Source organism: Aspergillus welwitschiae (genome assembly GCF_003344945.1).
Source record: "Aspergillus welwitschiae strain CBS 139.54b unplaced genomic scaffold BDQ94scaffold_18, whole genome shotgun sequence".
Taxonomy (NCBI): Eukaryota; Fungi; Ascomycota; class Eurotiomycetes; order Eurotiales; family Aspergillaceae; genus Aspergillus; species Aspergillus welwitschiae.
The window spans coordinates 380,988-403,564 of NW_020798712.1; the positions used below are offsets into that span (position 1 = coordinate 380,988).

The following is a 22,577-nucleotide window of genomic DNA, read 5'->3' on the forward strand; positions in this document are numbered from 1 at the left end:
ATGTTTTTAATACCCGCTTCTAAAACCATCATCACGAGGGCTCTTCCGGGCTCCATGATGCGGTGATGACCTGTATGACGGGACATGCCTTTGCCAATATTATGATTTTTGGCCTTGGCCCCCTGAGAATTGAATCGTAGCAGCTGTGGAATCTTAGTCCGGCGCATCTGTAGTAATTCGACTAATTGCCGGTGCGTTCTTCCTGTTTTGTCTCCCTGTGCTGCCTGCAGGCTGTCTGTCCGGTTGAACAACGGCCTGTCGGTCGCTTCCCGGTCTTCTACGTTGCATGATGAAGCTTTCATTTACATACTCTGGTAATCCGAGGTGCTCAACCGCTGCTACACTACTACTACGGTGGTGTAGACATACGCTGGTCGAGTGTGAGGTCCACTGGCATGTCTGATTGCCGTAATTTGCTCCTATTCTGCGTGTCACTGCTCTGCCTCATCAGTTGCTGACGTGGCTGTTTGTAGTAGATTGTCCCATGGCAGACTAGAACTTGCTCTCCCACGTGCGAGTTCACTTCTGCTACACTCATACATATCGATATTTGTGAGAAGTTGACTCGGATCGACACCTGAGATTAGATGATCTTCTACAACCACGGCCCCTGTACACAAGAATAAGATGGAAAGAGAAAAATGGCATTGTATTGTCGTATCAATAAATTCTATACACGGATCAAGTGTGCCCAGGATGGAAAAGGCCTCAACTGTCAAAGATGCTGGACCATAAATGTAGAATGCTCGGAACTCATTCTTCAAGATGAAGCCGTGTGCATATCGCCCGTCGGTCACAGTTCCGCATAGTAGATGATAGTGGTAGGGGTAGGTGAGGAGAGAAGAAAGGGTGTAGGGAGAAGTTCTGTCATGGGAGCTAGCCCCGGTGGTGCTGTTTTCATTTGCAGAGTTGCGTAAACATGCACAACGTCGACAACACACGCTTAAGATGGCGCGCACGCTTTCCGGGAACCCCTGTTTCAATATGTTGGGTTGGGAAAGTTCATATGAACGGCAGGTTGGAGAGGGCTGCACGGATGTTACATACAAGCTTCACTGCCCCGGGTGTGGTGCGGAAGGTGGTCCGCTTTCAGACCCGTCTTGCTTGACACGCTTGGGGTCTCTCTCGCTCGGAGGTGCAGACGGTGCCCCCTTGCGCTTCTCCTTGTCTCGCTGGTACTCAGCACGACGTTCTTTGTCTCTCTCGCGACGGAGGGCCTTGGACTCAAACTCATGCCAGTCACCTTCAATATTCTCCAATCTGAGATGCGTTAGCGATATTGTAGCATGGGCGATAATGCATTCGAACTTACTCGACAGCTTGTTGAGCACTTGGCTCCTCTGAAACAAAGTATGGGTGTGACAAAATCTCCTCGGTACTTGGTCGTTTTGTAGGATCGTAGCGGAATATCTGCGAAACTAAATCCAGAGCAGCGGGCGATAGAACTTCCCGGTAGACCTCTTCAAATATCCTCTTGCGCCGTTCAGTCGGCCGCATCAGCTCGAACCAGGGCATCTCGACAATGTCTGGCCACTCTTGCCGAGTTGGCGTACCAAGTGAATTGTAAAGTTTCTCCAATTGACTGATCTCTCCGCCCTCTCCGGGAAAGACAGCTTTCTTCGTAAACATCTCGACGTACACGCACGCCGCACTCCAGACATCGACCGCCGGACCGTACCTGGTTTCACCCAACAAAAGTTCGGGTGGTCGATACCAAATGGTGATGACACGATTGGTGTAATCCAGTTGGCGGCTCTTGGAAAAGAAACGGGCCAAACCAAAGTCCGCGAATTTCAGTTGCCCTCTGTTGCTAATGAGAATGTTGGCGGCCTTGATGTCACGATGCATGACCCCACGGTGGTGCAGGTAGTTCAAGCCCTCAAACATCTGTTTAGCCAAGTCTTTCTTGTGAGCTGCCGTCAGCGTGAAGGTCGGATGGTTAATCAAGCCAGTCAGATCGTGTGAGAGATATTCAAAGACCATGAAACACTCGTTTCTCTCAACCATGACTTCCAACAAGCTGACAACGTTGTTGTTGCGAAGATGTTGGAGTAATTTGATCTCCCGCACAGCTGTGACGGGAAAGCCGTCCTTCTCGCCTTCCATTCGTATTTTTTTCAATGCAACCTTTTTCTGTGTGTAGACATGGATTGCCTTGAAGACCTTTCCATATGTACCGGCACCAATGACAGACTCATTGCCAGGCTTTCGATAGTAAACCGAGTCCGACTGGGCAAACTCTTCAGAGAGGGTGGGACGTGGCTTGGGACGAGTCAAGATCTTTGGCTGCTTCTTTGGTTCTGGAGAACGCTCGCGACGGCGCTCGGGACGAAAATCTTGTCTTCGATCACCTCTCCTTCTTTCATTGCGATGTTCGAATCGTCGGTCATCTCTCCTCATATCGCGTGGATCTCGAGCTTCACGAAAGCTACGGGGTTCCCGAAACTCTCTGCGGTCGATCCTCGCTCGATCTCGGTCCCTGTCGCGTGGCCGATCGCGGTCGCGGTCCCTATCCCTGTCACGATCGCGACGATCAAAACGTGTGTCGGGCTTGAACTTCGGTGGCGGCGGGCCAGTTGATAACCTATTGCGGGGAGGTGGCTCAGCTGCGCGCGGCGGTGGCTCTCGTGCCAGCATTCTTTGGGCCAGGTCGGGAACTGGCTTAGGAGCTGGAGCTGGGGTAGACTTTGCCTTGAAGGCAAAACTGATTTTGCCCCCTTTGTTGGGGGTAGCAGATGAATTAGACTGTTGGGTAGCATTAGTTGCAGGTGGGTTGCCTTGAGCATCACCTGCCGCAGTAGCCTTCGAACCGTCATCTTCTGCGTGGGTTTCTTTCCTTGATGTAAAACGGTCATCATTATCGTCAACATGGGGTCTTTCTTCGTTGGCGGGGGGCGGCGGGGGGCTGGCTGATGGTTGCCTATAGGGCTCATGAGGACTGGAAGGGCCTCGGCCTCGGGGATCCTGGCCCCTCCAATGTGCTTTGTTAAAATTGCTTCGGCCATGTGGCGGCCCGTTATTATGGCTCTGAGGCCCAGAGTTCATGTAGCGACGATCGCCGCCGTGGCCTTGATAGCCGCCACGGTACCCTGAATGCCCACCACGGTAAGAAGGTCCTGAATAGGATGAACTGTGACCATGCGGGCCACTCGTGGTGTAGTTGTTCTGCCGGTACGGAGAGGTAGGGCTACATATATCGCCTGAGGTTAGTCTGATGCTGCTAAGAAGCGTTCTGAGATGGCTCGACTTACACATGCTGGACCCGTCCCCCGCGTCCGCCCGAGTATGGAGAAGTAGGCTGTGGCGATCCGTGGTAAGAGTTCGTCGGAGTAGCGTTCTGCATCGTCGATGAGTATTGGGAAGCATCCGCATACGGCCGAGATGTTCGCGGGCGCTGGAATGCATCGCGTGATGTCTCCCCGTTGGCCGAAACACTGGCATTATCTGCATCGTGCCCTGGGGCTTCCCGAGACGGGGATAGAGACCTAAACGAGTCACCCGCTGCTGAGCGGGCGGGCCTGGCGGAGTTCATCGTCGAATCGCCCAAAGAATTGCGGCGAGACGCTATAGATAGTCTTGAAACACCGGACTGCACAGAGTGACGCGAAGGTGATCGATAGCGGGGCTCGTCTTCGACTTCGTCTTCCGGCAAAGGGCTGTGAAAGCGACGGCGAGGGTACGCGTAAGATTTCCCACCACGTACGGGAGACCTAGAGCGCCTAGGCCGTGGGGATATTGGACGTCTACCCCCGGGTGGGCGCCTATCTCTCCCTCGTCGGGGGGATGGTCTCCGACCAGACCGACCCCGAGTTGCAAATCGTCCTCGCCTGTTGGATGGCAGGCCTCGATCCAGGTCGTCACTGTGATTAGAAGGAGGATAGCGATGGCTTGGCCGGGTGGGAGGCTGATCGAAGCCACTGGGAGAAGGACTGCGCGTTCTTTTACGCTTGAAGGGAGGCGGAGCGGATGGTGAGTGGTCGCGCCGAGGGTGACCTCTATCGGTGGTTACTTCAGCTTCGAGGGAACGACGCGATTCCACGCCAGGATAATCAGCGGGTAAGGGTGAGCGATGACGGCCTAGTTTCCGACCAGGGTGAAATTCCGGATGTGGATGACCAGGGGAGCCACGGGCGGAGATGGTGCTAGGGGACAAATCACGGTGTTGACGAGGTTCGTGGTGAGGTGGAGGAGGAAAGGGACGCGGTGGCGGCGACCGTAGAGGAAGCTCGTCGTCGGGTCTGCCCTCTTTGGGTCGGCGACGACGCTCACGGTCGCGAAATTTGTCCCTTCCCCTATCGCGGTACGAGCCTCGAGGCCGGTGCCTCTCCCGGTCTCTGGGGTCTCTAGTGTCGCTGGTGGCTCTCCACTGGTCTCTCAACACCGGACTCCTGCGGGACCCAGCCATGTATTCTCCTTCAGCTGCATCGGATTCCAACAGAAAAGGAAGGAAAAGCAGCAGGGATCAGAATGACCGGCCCACTGAAGGATGAGGAGATTCGCATGTAGATGTCAGCGTAGGATAATCCGGTGGAGCCTATTCCTCTCGTCTAGGCTGTCGGGGCGTGTGTCGGCCGCGTTCACCAGTTCTTTCTGTCGGGGGATTGGGTGGTGCGGAAGACCGGTTTTTCCGGGGGGTTGAGTCGACGAGGGAGGATGGAAAAGGCGTCGCGAAGGCCGGCAGTCTGGGCAGAAGCAGATCGTCAGTGTCCGGAACACCTCTCGAACCAGCTGCAGAATGTAAAGGGCAAGGAAAATGCGTTTTCTAGAAGGGGGAAGGGGGAGCAGACGCACCTCGCAGTCTTTTTGGTTGGTCCCGAGGGGGATTAAATTGCTTCCCGTGGCCGCTTTCGTTGGCCTTGGGAGTACTAGAAAATACGAAGAACCACCAAGAGTTGGCAAGGTGGTGATGGAACGGGAGTCTACTTTGTTGGCGGGAGATATTTAGTGAAGAGAGTCAGTCCAGCAGGTGACTCTGGGGCGGCCCAACACCGACGTGCCGCTGATCCAGTGTTCCTCCTTGTCCGATCCCTTCTTCCTCTTCACTTCCGGGTTTGCCAGAAGTTTGGCTCTTACTACGGATGCTGGCGCAAGGCCGCGGTGCAGAGACGGCAAAACCAGGTGACGGCCGGTATTGCTGTCCGGTAAACCCCTTGGGGACGCTTTGGTCTGGCGTACGGGGAGATATTCAAATGTCGAAAACCCCCAGTCAAACATGAGCGTCGCTGAATAGCACACCCTCAGCCCAGTATCATTCACTCCCTGCCCATGCCTCGATCATGGCCATTGTTTCCATGTCTGGGCCACGGGAGAGCCTCAAGTTCTTCTTTTCCATCACGGTCCAGCTGCACCGATCTCTGCCTTTCCCCTACCTCCTTCTTGCACTTCTGCAAATGATGACTTGTCTTGGGCTCATGGTCGGGTATTTCGTCTTTCCTCCAATTTTGTCGCGTAACATATCAACACCGTCTTCCCCCCACCTTTTACAGGCTCATTGCCTGCGTATAGCGCTTTTGGTCGCTGGCTGGAAGAGAAAGTATATCCTCTCCACAACAGAACACACCTATCTACGGGGAGCAAATAAACCGCAAACTGACAAACATTGACAAGAAAGATCAGAGCAAACACCCTGCTCAGGCGACTTGTAGTAGCAGCACGGCGCAAAGGGATGATTCCGCAATTCATCAGTTGCGGCTCACCAGATTAACACTTCGCCATCAGTGGATGTGGTGTAACAAGTTGAGCTATCGTAGGCACCCAAAAATGCACAAGCGCTGTTCATTGCTAAACGTAGGTTAAGGGCCGCATGCTTCCTGATAATGATCAAGGACCAAGAAGCAGAAGGGGGGCGATGTTGATAGGCAGCGGTGAACGTCTTCGAGAAACCGAAGACATAGGATAGTCGAGCCTTGTGAATGGGGAAAGTATCAGGTATCATAGAGGATGATGCCATCCGTCTAATTACTCAAAGTGTTCGACGGTCGGCGACCTGACTTTGGCACACCACGTCGAAACCATGTTTGACTCCTGGGTAAGAACCGAAGGTAGGCTCTAGCTATATCACAAGCCACGCCACAGATACAAGTATTTGTACTCACACTCATCCAGTTTCTGGAGAGCATACGGTTAATGTCTGCCATGTACGTACCTGTCGTTGATGTTCGGGGTGAAGTCATTGAGCCTTAAGGGACTCCGAGAAATTCCGGCATCTAAGCCTCCCCAACAAACAACATGGCGTACCAACCATACTGATTGTCAGAGCAGAAAGAGATTATTTCCCAACCATTCCTGGGGTAAATCGGCCATCAGAAACCACTTGCGAACGCGATGTTTATCAAGGATACCGTAGAGGATCGAGACGTGGCTGTTCATGACGTGTATGTAGGCGGTGGGGATGCGGGCTCTAGGTGAGGCACTCCGAAGTCCAACTCAACCGAACACATGGTGAACGTACGTGGCTAGGACTAACCCTAGCGGGCTGAATAACGTGCAAAGAGATCCCCAAGTCATCTTTATTGCTCCAGGGTCCTCCAAGCAGAGCTTATCCACAACGAAATACCAGAGGACAGGGGCTGGCCGGGACATGGACTCTTGTTGACTTTGGTGACAGGTCAAGGGTGGCCGTAAGCTTGAAGCAACGGAGGGAGTGCCGCCCGCTGTCACGTGGCTCGGCGCCGGATTAGCCTGGTCTCCGTGCTATTATAGTTATAGCTTGAACATTAACTGTTTCACTATTGTACTGCATTGAATCCTGCCTTGAGTACTGTCTAGATGCTATTTATTATTTTTGGTCTCGGTAGTATTGCTTGCTCCATAGTTCTCTGATTCTATTTGCCTGATAAGCGAGAAACTTTCTGCTTTCTTACTTTGATGGAATTCAAATCTGTCTTGCGATTCTCTAAGAAGTACTATTAAGAAGATAGATAAAGTGCAGTTCCTAGGAATTCCGACAATCTTATATCCTGGTAGTTATAAATAGTTTTCTTTGTTATCTATATTTTTGATAGTAGGAAACATAAGTATAGTCGTTTCTTTTCTTTGATATTTTGACTTGCTTACTGACTCCTTCTAGGCTAGTTCTTCTTGAACCATAACATTAAAGAAATGGGCTATATTCTTATCAAGTAACAAGGCTAGCAGATCGGCATTGCCTCAGCATCTCTTCAGTCTAAGGTTACGGCCTGGGACAATGCCGATGCATAGAGGAGGCATAGAGCTCTACTGCCAGTGCTCCTCTCCAGCCCGCTTGTTGAATATGCTATCCAACAGTTGCTCGGGAGGATTTGTCGATAGTCATTCATATACCGTGCTAACCCCAATTGAGTGGGTGCACGCCATCTTAGCAGATTACCAGGCCAGACCTATCATCCATCTGATTGATTGATCCACTTCCCTCTGTTTCCGTGAAATAAATACTCTATAGTCCTCCCTCATACCACTCAGGAGCACTTCATCTTGCACAGCAAGCCTCCATATGCTTATCACTACCACACGTACCACACAAGTTGCACCATGATCCTTAGCGGACTTGAAGTTGTCACCTGCCAATTAGTGCGGAATCTCCGCGGTGCCACCCAGCAACAACCCTGCGGCATTGACCTCACCCTTCGTCAGATTTCCGTATGGACCTCCGCAGCGACCATCGACTTCGAAAATACGAAGCGCCAGGCGGCCAAAACCTCCATCTTGCCGTTTGACAGCACAAGCCACGCCATCACACTGCCCCCAGGCGCATACTTGGTTGATTTCAACGAAACCGTCCAGGTCCCACGGGACTGCATGGGCAGCATTTTCGCGCGGTCATCCCTTTGGCGCTCCGGGGTGGGAATCACGGCGGGTGTTGTCGATGCCGGGTATGAAGGTGCTCTTGGTGCCCTGATCGAGGTCAAGAATCCCCACGGTGTCGTCCTGTATCGAGACGCCAAGCTCGCACAGATTGTGTTTGAGGAGTTGAGCGAAGCGGTGGAAGGATATAAGGGTATCTACCAGGCTTCGACAAGTAGTGTCGGGCGCGATGGACCGGGTCAGACTTCCAAGTCTTGAGAGGGGATACATATAAAAGCGAGGCATGCATTGGAACGATGGGTGGCATCGTTGCTAGATCCATCTACCCAGGTTTGCATCTGGAGTTATTTCCTCCCACAGATCAGCCATACCCAGCAACCCGCGCGGTTTTATTCCCAGCCCGATCATCGAGTGGATTGTCAGGTACTCCCATTTCCAAGCTTGGGACGGGGCGACAGTTGTTGCGGTTGTTGCATCTACCCCAGTCTATCTCTACTACCTCCTTCTCTACTCCTGCATATGTATTACTCCTACAGTGCACCAACACTGGCGTGATTGGCCCTATAATCACGCGCAAATTCTCCAGCTTGGTGTGCCATTTTGAGGCCAAGAGGTTGCTCTGGGAGATGACTTTCTTTAGAGTACAGTTAACGTACTTGAACTAGACATGTTTAGAGAGGACCAGGATAGAAAAATAGCTTAAATAATACCAATAAATAAAGATGGAGACAAATGTAATTTTGGTTTAGAAGAGAAGGAAAGACTCTTTCATTATTCAAGATTGAAAACCTAGTAGATGGTTTAATATATTATTGGGAGAAATGAGGCTTACTAACAAAATCTGTATCGGCAGGAGTATGCAGAAACTACAAAATAGACAGAGTAAGTGCTATATTAGGAAAGTAACAGTAAGTACTTAATGAGTGATAGTATAAGTAGTAGCCGCAGTCTATACTCAGTGTATGTATACAGGCTACACATTGCAATTGAACAGGTAGTGAAAGTTACATGCAATTTAATCATTAAGCACCTGTGGGCCCCTTGTGGATAAATACCTCCTGGAGAATTAATATAGTGGAGGCAGATGATATGGTTTTGTCGAAATCCACTGTAGTTAGACATCACCTGATCCTTCGCCACCTCTGTCTATACGGTCTCTTTTCCCACCACCACCACCACCACCAACACAAGATCTCGAGACCTTAGATTAATCATATATACATACAACCAAATCAGCCCCCGCTCTTTGTCTTGATATATAAGGTCAATACTCATGGCGCTTTACTAACCAGCTCAGTCCCTTAGCATTTAGACTCTATAACTAGAGTGCTGACCCAAGTACGCAATACTCAAACGGAGTAAGGAGTACTATGATTTCTCTCTATGAGTGTCCATCCCCATGTAAGTATTCGCGACAAATCCTTTCTGACCCACTATTAACCCTTTTCCTGTTAAATTACACAGTAAGTTTGGACGCTCTGATAAACGATCCCCTTCTTTCTCGGGACTTTCGGCTTGTCGAATGAAAGTGGCCTGGCATCGGCCCCTCATGATCCCCCAATCTCATAATCTGGCCTTGTCGATTCAGCCTTACCATTCACCAGTGAGCTGTGTAACTTCCTCGGCATATCGATTAGGCTCACACAAGCAGTTTCTACCACAAACTGGTCTTTAGAATATTGTGTTAAAGATCTATTGCTCACGTGTTTCCCATAACCCTTGAATCAGCGCTCGCAAGTGTTCGTCCGATGACTTGGAGACGAACAGCTACTTTGGCCGCCAGATACTCCAATGAGTGTCAGGACTCCTACAATAAATGGTTCCTGCATGGTGATGGGGTGCATTACGTGGTTCCCGAACCAAGCATTATCTGCAAAGAGCGGACGATGCCCCACAATGTTGGACGATGGGCAAGCTACATTGCATCGCTGAATGATAATAGGTCTGAAATCTATTATCTCCCCTTAGTACACGTTTGGGATATGTTAGAGTACTGAACCCGTCGTGGATATTCGTCGTCATCAACGGTGCCGACAGTGCCGTGCAGAAATTGGACGTGGGTCCGAAAGAAGCACACTTTAAGCTTACCAGTGATAAGATCATGAGGTCGTTTCGAGCTCCACTTATTCTTGACCTCTGACCTCCGGTTTTGTCTATAGACTAGTTACAAAATTCCACTATCTACATCTAGTCCATATTCTCCCTTGATTCTTCCCGTGCATCGGCGGTGTTCTGCCGGCGGAGACTTTCCCTCGTTAGGCAACAATCGGCACATCTACTCTATCAACAACGGAGCGAGTGGGGGATCTCTATTGAAACTGATGAACGTACGACGACACCTCTTGCCAGAAACGCTGGTTTACTGCGAAGAGCATGATATCCGCTTTTGCCTCCAACGATCAATCTACCTGGCTCGGAATATGCAGGTACCGGGCCAGGCTTTCCGCTCCTTTCTCGGTCGGAGTAACCGTTCCTGGGAGCTGCAGCCATTGATTTGATGTTGCCGATGTCTCACGATCTCCTTCTGTACATATAAAAGCTGTTCTCTCCCCCTGCTTGTTTAGACCTCAGTTCATCAGACTTCCGACCGTCACTCTTTCATCATTACAGTCATTCTTTACCTACTTGACATCCTCTATGAAGTCAACTACACCTCTCCTCGCCGCTGCTGGCGTGGCTGCGGCCAAGAACTGCAGCGTTGACACCATTGCTAAATACCTTCCCAAGAATGCAACCGTCTTTTACGCCAATCATTATGAAAAGGGATATAACTTCACCCCTCCCATTGAATACAACTATGGCCTGACCTCCGATCCTATGGGCATCAGCGCCTATGAACTTCCTCTTGCCGGCTGTGTTGCCCAGGCCAACATCTCCCTGCCCAACAACACCCAGCACAGCGTTGGCTTAGTGCTACCCGATGAGTGGAACGGTAGATTCATGGCCGTCGGCAACGGTGAATTCGCCGGGTCTGTCGGCTGGTCTTCCATCATCAACACCATGTGGTACGGCTTTGCCAGTGTGTCAACCGACACCGGCCACGAGGGCAACAACGGAAGCTTCGGATACCACAACGAAGCTGCCCTCACCAACTGGGGCTACCGCGCCCTCCACGATGCCGTGGTCAACGGAAAGAAGGTTACCGAGGGCTACTACGGAAAGGACATCTCGTACAGCTACTACCGGGGTTGCTCCGCCGGCGGTAAGCAGGGCTTCAAAGAAGTCGAAATGTTCCCTGACGACTTCGACGGCGTGGTTGCCGGCGCCCCTGCCTGGTGGACTTCTCACCAGCAGCTGTGGAACGTCCTCACTGCCATCTGGAACCTCCCCGAAACCGCAGACTACCACGTCAGCGATGCTCAAATGACCGCTGTCCAGGACGAGATCCTGAAGCAGTGCGATCCCCAGGACGGCCTGAAAGACAACATCCTGCAGAACCCCTTCGGATGTGTCTTCGACCCCGTCCCCGTGATGTGCAACGCCACCTCCTCCAACGACACCTGCGTGACCCCAGCCCAACTCAAGACCGTGAACAAGCTCTTCAACCCCTGGTACGAAGCCAACGACACCCTGATCTTCCCGGGATACACCCTCGGCACTGAAGTCGGCGCCCCCAGCCTGGACGACGACTTCGTCACCTACATCCAATACATGCTCCAGATCGGCGGCGACTGGACCTGGAAGGACTGGAACCCGGACCTCGTGGCTCTCTCCGACAAGATCAACCCCGGAAACGCCACCGCCGACGACTTCGACATCTCCCCCTTCTACAAGAAGGGCGGCAAGCTCCTCCACTACCACGGTTACTCCGACCCGTCCATCGCGACCGGCTCCTCCGTCTACCTGTACAACCACATCCAGGAAGCCCTCCGCCCCCAGGACATTCCCATCGACGACTTCTACCGCTTCTTCCTGATCCCCGGTATGGAGCACTGCACCGGCACGCCCTCCGACCAAGACGCTCCTTACTACATGAACGGAGACAGCCAGGCCGCTTCTCTCTCCGGAACTGTGTTCGGTGTGCCCGGCTTTAATGACTCCAAGCACGACCTCGTCCTGGCTATCATGAACTGGGTCGAGAACGGCACGGCCCCTGACTATCTCATCCCGACCAAGTTCAAGAACGATGATGTCGCTGATGGCGTCGACAAGCAGAGACCTATTTGCCCTCATCCTCAGCTGGCTAAGTACAAGGGCTCTGGTGATGTGGACAAGGCTGAGAACTGGTACTGCGGTACTCTTTACTGAGGAGTTCTTGCTCCTTAGCTGTATATGGATGTCTGCTTTGTCCTGAGTGGTTCTGCTTTGGTACCTTGCTTGTATGTTTTGGCCGGCTGGGTCCGTGGATTGTGTATCATAACAGTGTAGATACTTGATATACTTTTGTAATATACCAAACCCGGAAAAGCTACTGGTATTGCTGGTATTACGGGGGGTTCCTTTGTTTCGCCTTCTTACCGAGTCAATCGTAGGTACACTATGGGTCAAATAAATCATTCGCTCAGCGTTAAGGTCTAGACAGTAGATATTTCATACGCGTCCGAGAAGATTGAACGAAGGCTTTGCGATTTTCAAGACAAATAGGAAGTAACTTTCTTTGATATTACCTACACTATTACTTCTTGCGTACACGCCGTCATTGAGCCAATATACTAGGCTATATCTGGTCCTACCTATCTATGCGTGGCTCAAACACACCAAATCACTGCTTGCTATACTTCGAACGCAATGACGCCAGCACCAGCTCACCCAGGCCTCCAATAGTACCTGCCTTGCTGATAGCCGTCAGAGACAACACAACACCCAAGTTGCGACGCGACCAATTGCGAAGTTCAACCGTCATCAAGGAGTCAATGGGCATTGCAACCACCTCAGCGTAGCTGAGATCTTGAGCGAATCTGGAGTACTCCTGTATGTTCTTGACTATGTGTTCAAGTATTGTGCTAGCCATGCCGTCTGTGTCGAGGATTTCGGGTATACTTTCGATTAATGCTACAAAATCCCTTAGGGCTGCTGCATTGCCCATGGACGCCTCAGCTGTGCCTTTGTTAACATCCTCATCGAGGTTTCGGTAGACGCCGAATCGCGCATCTTGGCCCCAAAGCGGACGGACCGAGAGATTGGCCAGGGATTTGGTACTGCTCATACCAACGATGATATTGTTTGGCACTCTGATGGCACCATCAGCGATACGCAAGGGGGCCCTCGATTGGCACTTGGAAATAGCAAGTTCGAATGCTTCCAGAACTTCGTGTTCCTGCAAAAGGCGTACAGAGCCCGAGCTCATCCTCTCCCGTAGTTTTGGATCTTGTGTGGCGATGTATCCTACATCCCCCACAGCGCCGAGGTTGACAACTGAGGCCGGAAGCCCAAGCTGCAGGCGATACTGCGTGAAGGAGGTCAAAAAAGCATTGGCTGAGGTGTAATTTATTTGACCTGGGGTACCCAAGACGCCTGAAATAGAACCACAGAGGACAAAGAACCTCAGGTGCGCATCGTGACCTTGTAGCGCATGATGCAGATTCCAGGAGCCTGCGACTTTGCAAGCCAGCACATCTTGCCAATCCTTATGTGTCATATTTTGGATGAATTGGTCCTAAGCCATTAGTATTCCTGCCATTTGATTAGAGGGAGCTATATGCTTACTCGAAGAACCATCGATAGTTGGATTATTCCACCGATGGGGCGAGGACATGAGCGAATGGCGGATTTCACGTTCTCCAAGACTGACACGTCGGCTTTGGCCAGTACAACCGTACATCCCTGAATCTCCAGTTCATTTGCAAAAGACTGGTCTCGGGCAGAAGTACCTGCTGACCGCGAGAGAAATATCAGGTGCCGGGCTCCCTTTTCCACCATCCAGGTCGCCAGTGTCTGTCCAATACCCCCAAGACCACCGACTAGAACATAGGCTAAGTCGGGTGAGAGCACTAAATGCCTTCGTGATCGAGCAACATTGAGGCCATTTGTATTTTGAGGCATCCTTATCAGGATTTTGCCCATGTGAAGGCCGTTTTGCATGTATCGGAAGGCTTCCTTCACCTCGCAAGCTTCGAAGACCTTTAATGGGCGGATTGGCGCTATTTTGCCTCTCTCATAGAGGTCCATCACTCGGGATGTTAAGCTGTTGAGCCATGGTCAGCTGCAGTTCACCGCACGAAAGCATGAATATAATCACCTCGAAAAGACTCCAGGTTTCTGGCACAGCCTTATAAGATCCACACCGAAAAAGGCCCGGTTACCTCCAAAAGCATCCATTGGCAATTTCCCATGCTCGAGGATATCTCGCTTACCAATTTCTATCATCTTACCAAACTCTGCAACGCATGACCACGATGCATGCAACAGCTCTCCCGCCAGCGAGTTGAGCACAACGTCAACCCCGCGGCCACCCGTTTCACGTAGTATTCCCGGCAGAAACGTGCTGTCTCTCGAATTAAAGATCCGATGTCGGGGAATATGGAACGTATTGACAAGATACAAAGCTTTCTCCTCGCTACCGACTGACGCATATATCTGATCGATGTCAGTGTGCCCACTGTTCTGATCTTGAGATAGAATGGTGTATGAAACTTACCTCGGCACCAAGCATCTGGCACAAGTTGATCGCAGCCAAGCCAACACCTCCACATGCTGCATGGATCAGCACTGACTATAGAGAGTAAGCTCTTCATTCCTTAAATAGTATCACTGGTTAGATTTAAAGTCCTACCTGGCCCTTTTCCAGCCGAGCAATGTCTGTCAAGCAGTAGAGGGCTGTCCCGTATGCCACAGCCATTGAAGCAGTATCCTCCAACGAACGCCACGCCGATAGACGCACACAGTTGGAAACGGGGACGCATACCCGTGAGCAGAAAAGGCCAGGCTGAAGTAGCATGACCTTATCGCCAGGCTTCACTTGCTTCACGTCGCTGCCGCATTGGCGGACGATGCCACTGGCTTCAACCCCAAACTCATCTTTGCTTGCCATAACTCCTAACTCAATCATTATATCCTTTTTCCCAATTAACCGTCTTTCCGCCGAATATAGATCAGAGGCTCACTTACTCTAAAGTTCAAACCAACATGGCTGACATCTACCATAACTTCGTGTGGCCCAGGAAGACCGGGTTCATGTTCAACCCAGCCAAGAGAGCTCAGTGAACCGTATGTACTGACGTCTAATTTGACGGGAACCGTAGTATCCAGCTCCCGAAGAAGCTGGTCAGACAGTGATTCCCAATGAAACCTTGGGATATAAACACTCCCATCATGCAAAGCAAACTCATAGTCTATGTCGACCGTGTCCTGGCCATCAGTTGCTTCGAAAAACTTCTTGCATACTCTCAAAGTGGGCCTGATTGCAGTTTCGTTGAATTGATCTATTTGCAGTGTACCGAAATGGAGAGCCTCCTCCTGTCGCACTGTTCGTGATGCCCCGAGTACAATTCCAAATGCGGGATCATGGCACCCGAGTTCGACGGATGGGGTAACCCAAAGTATGCGAGGAGAACACTTGATCAAGGACTGAAACCAGGCCCAGCTTTGCATGTTTATGTCCTTGAAGAAGGGGCTATCAAGATCCAAAAAGGAAATAACGCATTGATGGGGAGATAATTCTTGCCCAAGTACGCATCGCTCGATGTAATAGCCTGCTTGTTCAAGTTTGGCTTCCACATTGCATATCCACGGGTGATTGTGTCTCTTAGACTTGCATAGAAGGTATAGTACCTTTGTCTTCTTCACGGTATTCTGGTCTGGGATACGTGAGATTATATTATAGTGTGGCTGATAAGGAATCGTAGCGTCGTATGAAAATGTGTCAGCTCCGGTGAACCCTGCCAACAAAAGTGAGTTATGCCATGCATCAAGAGACTGGCAGTCTCTTTCTGACTGGGCATAGTGCCTGCCGCACTCAGCCAATGATAAAAACCTCTTGAGTAAAATCAGTCTTACTGTGGTATTGACGAGACGGCCGGTTGACTTACGCATGCATTTTCCATGACAGGGAGATCTTGATTATAGTTAGAACTTGCACAACACATACTCGATGGTTTTAGGCTAACCTGGACTTGGTACGTGGAGTAGGAGACTCCCATTGTTTGCAAGGAGCTTCTTGATGTGTCGTAACGAAGCTTCCAGTCCTGATTTCTCAACACACATCTTGAAATCTGTCAGCTCAGCGCTGCAAAACCAAAAGCGGGGGACACACTTACTCTAGAGACTATCACCAAGTCGAAAGCTCCTTCCTGAAATCCTTGCAGCAGAGGATCTTGGGTAATGTCCAGCTGTTGGAAGTTAAGATGCGTATGACCGTTTAATTGTTCTTTCACATGCTCATCAATCATACTCATCCTCGTGACTGTATAGCTTGAGTATAGTCTTTCGCCTGGCGACTGAAGCTGTGCGAGAACAGAGGAGGTGAAAGAAGTCTCACCGGCTTCAATCTCGAGAACTCGTAACGTCGGATTGGAATGTGAGACAAGAGAAAGCCAAGCGGACAGGTCACTTGTGGGCGACATGTTGGCGCATTCTGCCAAGTCGCGCAACCTAGATACAGACTTGGTGTCACAGAAACCTCGGATGGCATTCAATGTCGAGTTTAGGATGCCCTTGAACAGGTCTGAAACATGTTTCAGTCCCTCTGATTCGAGAGCCTTATTTAGGGTTTCAACCTCCTTCAATAGGTCATCATCCTCTAGTGTTGCCCATGTACTTGCCTTCTCAACAATGGACAGCTTGCCGATTAGTATATTGTCCATCTGAATTTGGATCCAGCGTTGGTACTCTTTCGATTTTTCCGAGCAGGGAACCGTATGTTGGAGAAGTCGATGTATTTGCATAACATTGAGCGCTGAGGCTGCAACAATCGTGCGCATCCGTGAGTTAGTCAGGCTTTTGAGTCCAGAAAGCTGATCCTGGACTGAGATCAGATCCATGTCTGGGCGCCATTCGCCATATGTTGCCAAGGGGATATTGTTGGACCCAGTCCTTATGCTGCTCTCCAATGGGACGAGTAGAACCCCTTTCATCGAGAGTATCTTTGCATTATTACGACCAGTCTTATCTGTCAGGGTAATTTTGGTCCTGGACTGGCTCATAGCGAGGCTTTCCATAGAGGCTGTTACTTTCACCAGCGGTCGATTACGACCGATCAGAATTGTATCCACAAACACGGGGACGTGAGGTTTTGAACCCTGCATTGCTTTCCCCCTTGAAGCTGCGATACTGAGGAGTTGTAGGCCTTTGTCGATTGTAGTAGGGTGTATAGCATGGACGTCTTCAGTTCGGAGGATTGCGGTCGCTCTGTAGCTTAAAGGATCCGCTCGAATGTCTTCCAGACCTCTGAAGAAAGGCCCATATTCCAAGCCAAGTTTTCGTAACTCTTGATACAGCTTCTCGGAAGATACGGGTCGTGCGAATTCATTATCTGAGTCCAAATCCCGACTAAGTGGTGCCGTTCCAGCTGCGGCCTGACATACGGCATGCTTGATCCACTCGATCCCATTGTAAGACATAATGCTGAACTCGTAGGAAGAAGAGACTACTCGATCACTGATCTTGATAGGCTTCGCGCTTGTAACAATCTCAATCTTTCCCCACTGGTGAAGTAGAAGAGGAGCCTGAATGCACAGGTTACGGATCGTGCATTCTTGCATGCTGGATATTTGGCGGACCGCTTCGTTGATCATTCCAATGTACCCAGCGCATGGAAATTGAATTTCACCCATAATACAATGGTCACCAAGCCATGGCACATCCCCTAGGCTTAGTAGGTTTCTCCAGGATGGTTCAATATCGCTTGATTCTAGCATCCGGGAACCTAGAAGTTCGTGGCGTGGATGCTGACGAAACCTCCAGGTTTTACTGAGTCGACTTTCTTTCCAATTCAAGCTCTGTCGGTCCCATGGATAGGGCGATAGGCAGCTAACAAATTGGCCTTTGCCATTGATTGCCACGAAGTCAACAACATACCCAGTTGAGAATAGCTCTCCAGCCGCTTGCAGTAAGCAGCGTACCTGGTCTTGATCAATCAGTAGGGTGGGGATGTATTTACTTGTTTGCAACGAATGCCGAGCAATGATTTGGTGCAGAGGCGCTGAGAGAGAACAATGGGGTCCGACTTCGACGAAAATCCTCGATATGTCTTTCTTAGCAGCAAGGAGAGACTCGACAGCTCTGGCGAAAAGGACTGGAGACTCAAGGTTGGCTCCCCAATAGCTAGCACTCAGCTGAGCGGGATTGTCGACAACCGAGCCTGTAAGCGTCGAGTACAGCGGCGTCATACTATCATTGCAAACAATATAAGGGTCAATCAGGTCTCTGAAGGCAGACGCCGCTTGCTTCATATCGGCTAAGATCCAGGTTAGCAGATGATTCGCTCAGAGAGTGCAGAAAGGAAGCTAACGGGAATGATAAGCCACACGTATAGGTAGCATTCTGGTGAAAATGTCTGAGTTATCGGTTTTGATCAGATCCACAACAGCTGCTAGACTTTCTCTGTTACCAGAGATGGTGACCGTCTCAGGGCCATTCTCACACGCCACCACGAGTCCATCTTTGAGATACTTCTTAACAACATTCCTTCCTAGACCGACAACAGCCATTCCGCCTGATTGTGGACAAGACATAGCACAAAGGCCTCTGTAGTAGGCTAAGATTATGGCGGTTCGGAGAGGAATCGCTTTCGCCGCATAGGCAGCTGCTATCTCACCGCTAGAATGGCCGATTACAGCCGCTGGGTATATGCCCCAGCTTTTGAGGAGATTAACTAATGCAATTTGCACGGCAGCAGATAGGGTCTGTGAGGATACAGGCTGCTCCAGCTTCCGTGGGTCGTCCTGTGTTTGGAGTTCATCTGCAACTGTTAACACTAACGGTGACCTGGTGTAGTTTGTCGGCTAGCAATGTCGAAAAGGGCGTGCTTCTTACCAACAATGCTCCATGTGGGTGGCTCAGGCAATTCCTGTAATATCTGGTCCATAGTGAGGCAGTCGAGCTTGAAGCCCGGGAATGATGCCATAAGTTCTCTCCCCATACCGCACCACTGCGAACCCTGACCGGAGAATGTGAATACTATGTCAGTTTTGCAGGAAGAGGATGCATTTCGAGCCAAATGAGGCTCGCAAGTAACATTTTTACCATCAGTTACCATATAGGTACGGTAAGGAAGGTGCTCACGACACGCTCCGAGAGTGTGAGCAACATCAGGAACCTGGGAAGGCTTCTCAAGTATATATGACCGGACTGCTTCGCAGCGAGCCTGAAGTGCTCTTTCGCTTGCAGCAGAGACCACAAGCAGGCGGTTTCTATGAGCATACCCCGAAGCAGACTCAATGGCCTCAGCCCTCGGGGTAGGCCATGACTCTAGAATAACCTATTGGGAGAAGTGAGCAACGCGTCCATTTGAATCGTTCATATATGATAGACTCACATGTGCGTTGGCACCACCGATGCCAAAACCGTTGACGCTGACTCGCTCCTTCCGATCAGAAGGCCATGAAATTGGCTCGGTAGGAACTGCCAGACGTCCTTCCTGAAATGGTACTGGTCACATTATAGTCAGCCTACGTATGGGCAAGCCAGTCGATAGTAGAGTAAGCTCTCACTTTTGGGGTTAGGCTGGGCAAAGTGCATGTTTGGTGGAATAATGCGACGCTCCAGGGACAGTATAGCTTTTATCACCCCTGTGAGACCCGAGGCACCTTCCCCGTGACCGAAATTGGTTTTCACCTAAATACATGGGGATTAGCATCGACCATGGATGTTGTTGCGCACTTGGTGTGGTACCGATCCAATGTACATTCCTCGTGAACCGAAGACTCGGGCAATCGCTGTTGTCTCGACTACGTCTCCAATTCTGGTGCCAGTTCCGTGACATTCGATAAAGCCTGTTTCTGAAGGATCTAGAATTTGCGCGTTTTGGTAAGCCTTACGAATCAGTCGCTCCTGGCTTTTGATATCCGGGGCAAAAATCCTGGCCGATTTTCCATCATAGTTTGCCGCTGTTGCCTTGATGACCGCGCGAATGTTGTCCCCATCTGCCATTGCTCGGCCCAGGGGCTTAATGTAGATCGCATTAACAGCCTCTCCCCTCCCATAACCATTGGCTCTAGCATCAAATGCCTTGCAATACCCATCGGGAGATAGTACCCCACCGTCAGACATGCTAATGGTCATGGTTGGCGTTAGAATCATATTGGTTCCGGCCACGATGGCTGAGGAACAACTGCCCTCGTGTAGGGCCTGGCAGGCCTCATGGAGAGCCGTTAAGGACGATGAGCATGCGGTCATGATGGTTGCACTATTTCAGGTTAGAGAGGAGCAGTAGGTGGCATAGCCCTCCGTCGCGAACGATAGGTACCAACCTCGGGCCTTTCAGATCGAAATGATAAGAGACACGGTTGGACAGCGTGAAGCCTCCATTAGCAAATGCATGCACTCGAGGAGTTGACAGTGTCTCTTTTGCTGTGAGCTCATGCCAGTCTTCGCCAAAAACACCAACATAACAGCCAATATCTTTGCCATTCCAGCCTGTCTGGCCGGCATTTTCCATACACTCCCAAATGACCTCCATTAACAAAGTCTGTTGCGGGTCTAGCTCGTCCATGTCAAAGCCAGGAATTGCCGGGAAGAAGTTCAAGTCAGCGTTTCCGATGTAGTCATCTTCCAGAAAGTACCCTCTTCGCGTCTTCACTGCCCCGGGTTTATCCGCACTATAGAATCCGTCCACATTGTATCGATTTCTGGGGATCTCTGACGAACAATCCTTTTTCTCGATAAGTGCGTCCCAAAATTGCTCTGCGGTTCGAACGCCCCCGGGGAGACGCATCCCCATACCCACAACTGCAATTGCTTGGCTGGAAAGGGTCGCAAAGCCATTGGTAGGCTCCTCATTGCTACCCATGTTCAGGTTCTGATTCACACCGTTCTTGGTCTGGAAGTTTGCGAACTTGTGAGCGATCTGCATGAGACAAAGCTGTGGGTGGGCGAGATGTTTTCAACTCACCCCCATGTCCGCCTAATGGAGCCGGAATAGACGTACAAAGTTGCACATTGATCACGTAACACCAGAAGGGTTGTCCTCGTCATCAGGCGTGTGAAATTGTGGCACCGCAATGCAATCAAACTCCAGCTGTGCATAATGGTCGATCCTCTGGTTGCCTGCCAATATAAATGGCACTCCTTGCATCAAGGTGCCTGGGAGCGAGATCGACATACGTAGCTCACTGCTCCTGCATGAGAGCCTCCCGACGGAAGCATCGAGCAGTCTCAACAAAAGACTTGTCACTCTCTGACCCTGATGTCTTGCAAAAAACCTCGGAATTTACTATGGTCGATAGGATCAACTAGAAGGCTGCTACAGGTTAAGGGAATGATGGACAGTGAATTGCTTGCGGTCTACTGCATTCTTGATCTTCCCTAACCTACGCTCGAAAATGTCCTGGTGTGCAGACCTAACAACCTAGCCATGATCCGCATGACAAATATGTAAGGGGCTTTTATGGAATCCTTTCCCGATACTGTTTGACCCAAATACGTGGTTTGTCTCAAGCGTTAGTATAAAGCAGTAGTCGCTGACCGACACATCGTGCTTTACAGAACACATCAAATCCTGCATACGCAAGGACCTATTGACAGTCAGCCAATCACACTCACGTAAACTTTCGTTTCGCCCACGATGCTCTTCCGCAACATTGCCTTCTACCTCACTGCTGGCGCCTGTCTCGCAGCATCCCCCGTTCTGGGCGCCAGCGACATCAATCAAGCTGTCTCGGACATGAACGCCCTTACCACTGCCATTCAAAATGCCCGCCAATCCCTAGACAACTACCAGGGAGGGACGGTCTCTAGCCTCAAGGTTAAGACTTCTGTGCAGGCAGCCAAAAGCGCCGCTCAGAAAGCTCGCCAGAACCTGGCTCGGCAAGACGAGCCCTTCAATGACGACGAGGCCGAGCAATATTACCAGGCCTACCAGGCAATGTGCCCGGAACTCGTGGACACAGTGAAGGTAGCACAGGACAAGGTATTATGCCCTGGGCGGTTCCAACTTCACTGATTCGATATGCTAATATCTTTCTTGTGCAGGCGCCTCTATTCAAAAACGCTGGATTGGCGTCATCCGCGAGGGCGACCATTGATTCACTCCGGGATGAGCAGGACCAGTTCGGGGAGGAAGCCCAGAAGCACGTCCCTGCGGACGTGTATGCCAGGGCAGTTCCTTGTTCGGATCAAATCAGGCAGGCGTTTGATGACAATGACAATGCTCTGTCTTGAGGGACTGCATAGTCGGTTCTGAGTATGTTGACATTTACATACTCAAATGGCGAGGTTTCTGCGTGAGGGACTGGTGAACCGGAGGCAATACATCTCATTGGCTTCATAGTTTTCTCGGATTTCATTTAACATCCTAGATGTTTGTAATATGGAGAAGTCATGTCAAGAGTATCTTCTTTCCTTCCTTTTTCGTAATCTTTAAAGCCTGAATGAAAGTTAGTCACGAGACAGCGCTTAGTTACCTTAGCCGTAATGATGATTGCTGTCGTGTCAATCCAGTACGTATTGTCTACCTTACATTAGTACTACTTGATCGCCTGTAAATACTGTTTTATGAAGACTTGGCAACCCTTTGGGAGTTTCTGGGCGTCAAGCAAGCCTTTCCCATGGTTACACTACTAACATTACTTCGCCAATCGACCCGAACCTTAAAGCGTACAAGGTCCATTATGAAGACTCGAGAATTTGGTCTGGCATTCCCCTCCCTGGCCTCCTTCAGCCCTTGCATACCATGTGGCTGGCTGGTGTCAATTCCTGAA

At 50.5% G+C, this 22,577-nt stretch overlaps 5 protein-coding genes across 5 annotated transcripts; 2 read left to right on the forward strand and 3 right to left on the reverse strand.

The window, feature by feature from the left end:
• Positions 1-1,052: 1,052 nt before the first annotated feature.
• BDQ94DRAFT_179156 (putative protein kinase) lies at positions 1,053-4,628 on the reverse strand (the record flags this gene model as incomplete). The annotated part of the gene is made up of 4 exons (XM_026773298.1): positions 3,805-4,628; positions 3,252-3,771; positions 1,313-3,187; positions 1,053-1,260 (listed from the first exon to the last, which is right to left on the reverse strand). The coding sequence occupies exons 1-4, from the start codon at positions 4,403-4,405 to the stop codon at positions 1,053-1,055; spliced, it is 3,204 nt and encodes a 1,067-aa protein (XP_026625742.1). The 5' UTR covers positions 4,406-4,628.
• A 1,758-nt stretch (positions 4,629-6,386) lies between these two features.
• BDQ94DRAFT_40154 (uncharacterized protein) lies at positions 6,387-6,619 on the reverse strand. The gene has a single exon (XM_026775674.1). The coding sequence runs from the start codon at positions 6,580-6,582 to the stop codon at positions 6,427-6,429; it is 156 nt and encodes a 51-aa protein (XP_026625743.1). The 5' UTR covers positions 6,583-6,619; the 3' UTR covers positions 6,387-6,426.
• Positions 6,620-7,509: 890 nt separating this feature from the next.
• On the forward strand, positions 7,510-8,040 carry BDQ94DRAFT_170942 (putative dUTPase; the record flags this gene model as incomplete). The annotated part of the gene is made up of 1 exon (XM_026771609.1): positions 7,510-8,040. The coding sequence occupies one exon, from the start codon at positions 7,510-7,512 to the stop codon at positions 8,038-8,040; it is 531 nt and encodes a 176-aa protein (XP_026625744.1).
• Positions 8,041-10,367: 2,327 nt separating this feature from the next.
• BDQ94DRAFT_144908 (tannase and feruloyl esterase-domain-containing protein) lies at positions 10,368-12,231 on the forward strand. Its single transcript, XM_026766539.1, has one exon. It carries the CDS (start codon positions 10,420-10,422, stop codon positions 12,028-12,030), a length of 1,611 nt encoding a protein of 536 aa, XP_026625745.1. The 5' UTR covers positions 10,368-10,419; the 3' UTR covers positions 12,031-12,231.
• Positions 12,232-12,484: 253 nt separating this feature from the next.
• BDQ94DRAFT_170944 (type I polyketide synthase) lies at positions 12,485-20,731 on the reverse strand (the record flags this gene model as incomplete). Its single annotated transcript, XM_026771610.1, has 15 exons — positions 12,485-13,378; positions 13,429-13,906; positions 13,961-14,298; positions 14,360-14,434; positions 14,495-14,776; positions 14,830-15,696; positions 15,750-15,775; positions 15,828-15,924; positions 15,978-18,115; positions 18,170-18,619; positions 18,694-19,138; positions 19,196-19,308; positions 19,371-19,494; positions 19,552-20,065; positions 20,130-20,731. 15 exons carry the CDS (start codon positions 20,729-20,731, stop codon positions 12,485-12,487), a joined length of 7,443 nt encoding a protein of 2,480 aa, XP_026625746.1.
• Between the last annotated feature and the right edge of the window lie 1,846 nt (positions 20,732-22,577).

What these genes read in the sequence shown, in the direction of transcription:
- BDQ94DRAFT_40154 (XM_026775674.1), bottom strand. Translation starts at nt 6,582, where the DNA reads ATGTCCCGGCCAGCCCCTGTCCTCTGGTATTTCGTTGTGGATAAGCTC.
- BDQ94DRAFT_144908 (XM_026766539.1), top strand. Translation starts at nt 10,420, where the DNA reads ATGAAGTCAACTACACCTCTCCTCGCCGCTGCTGGCGTGGCTGCGGCC.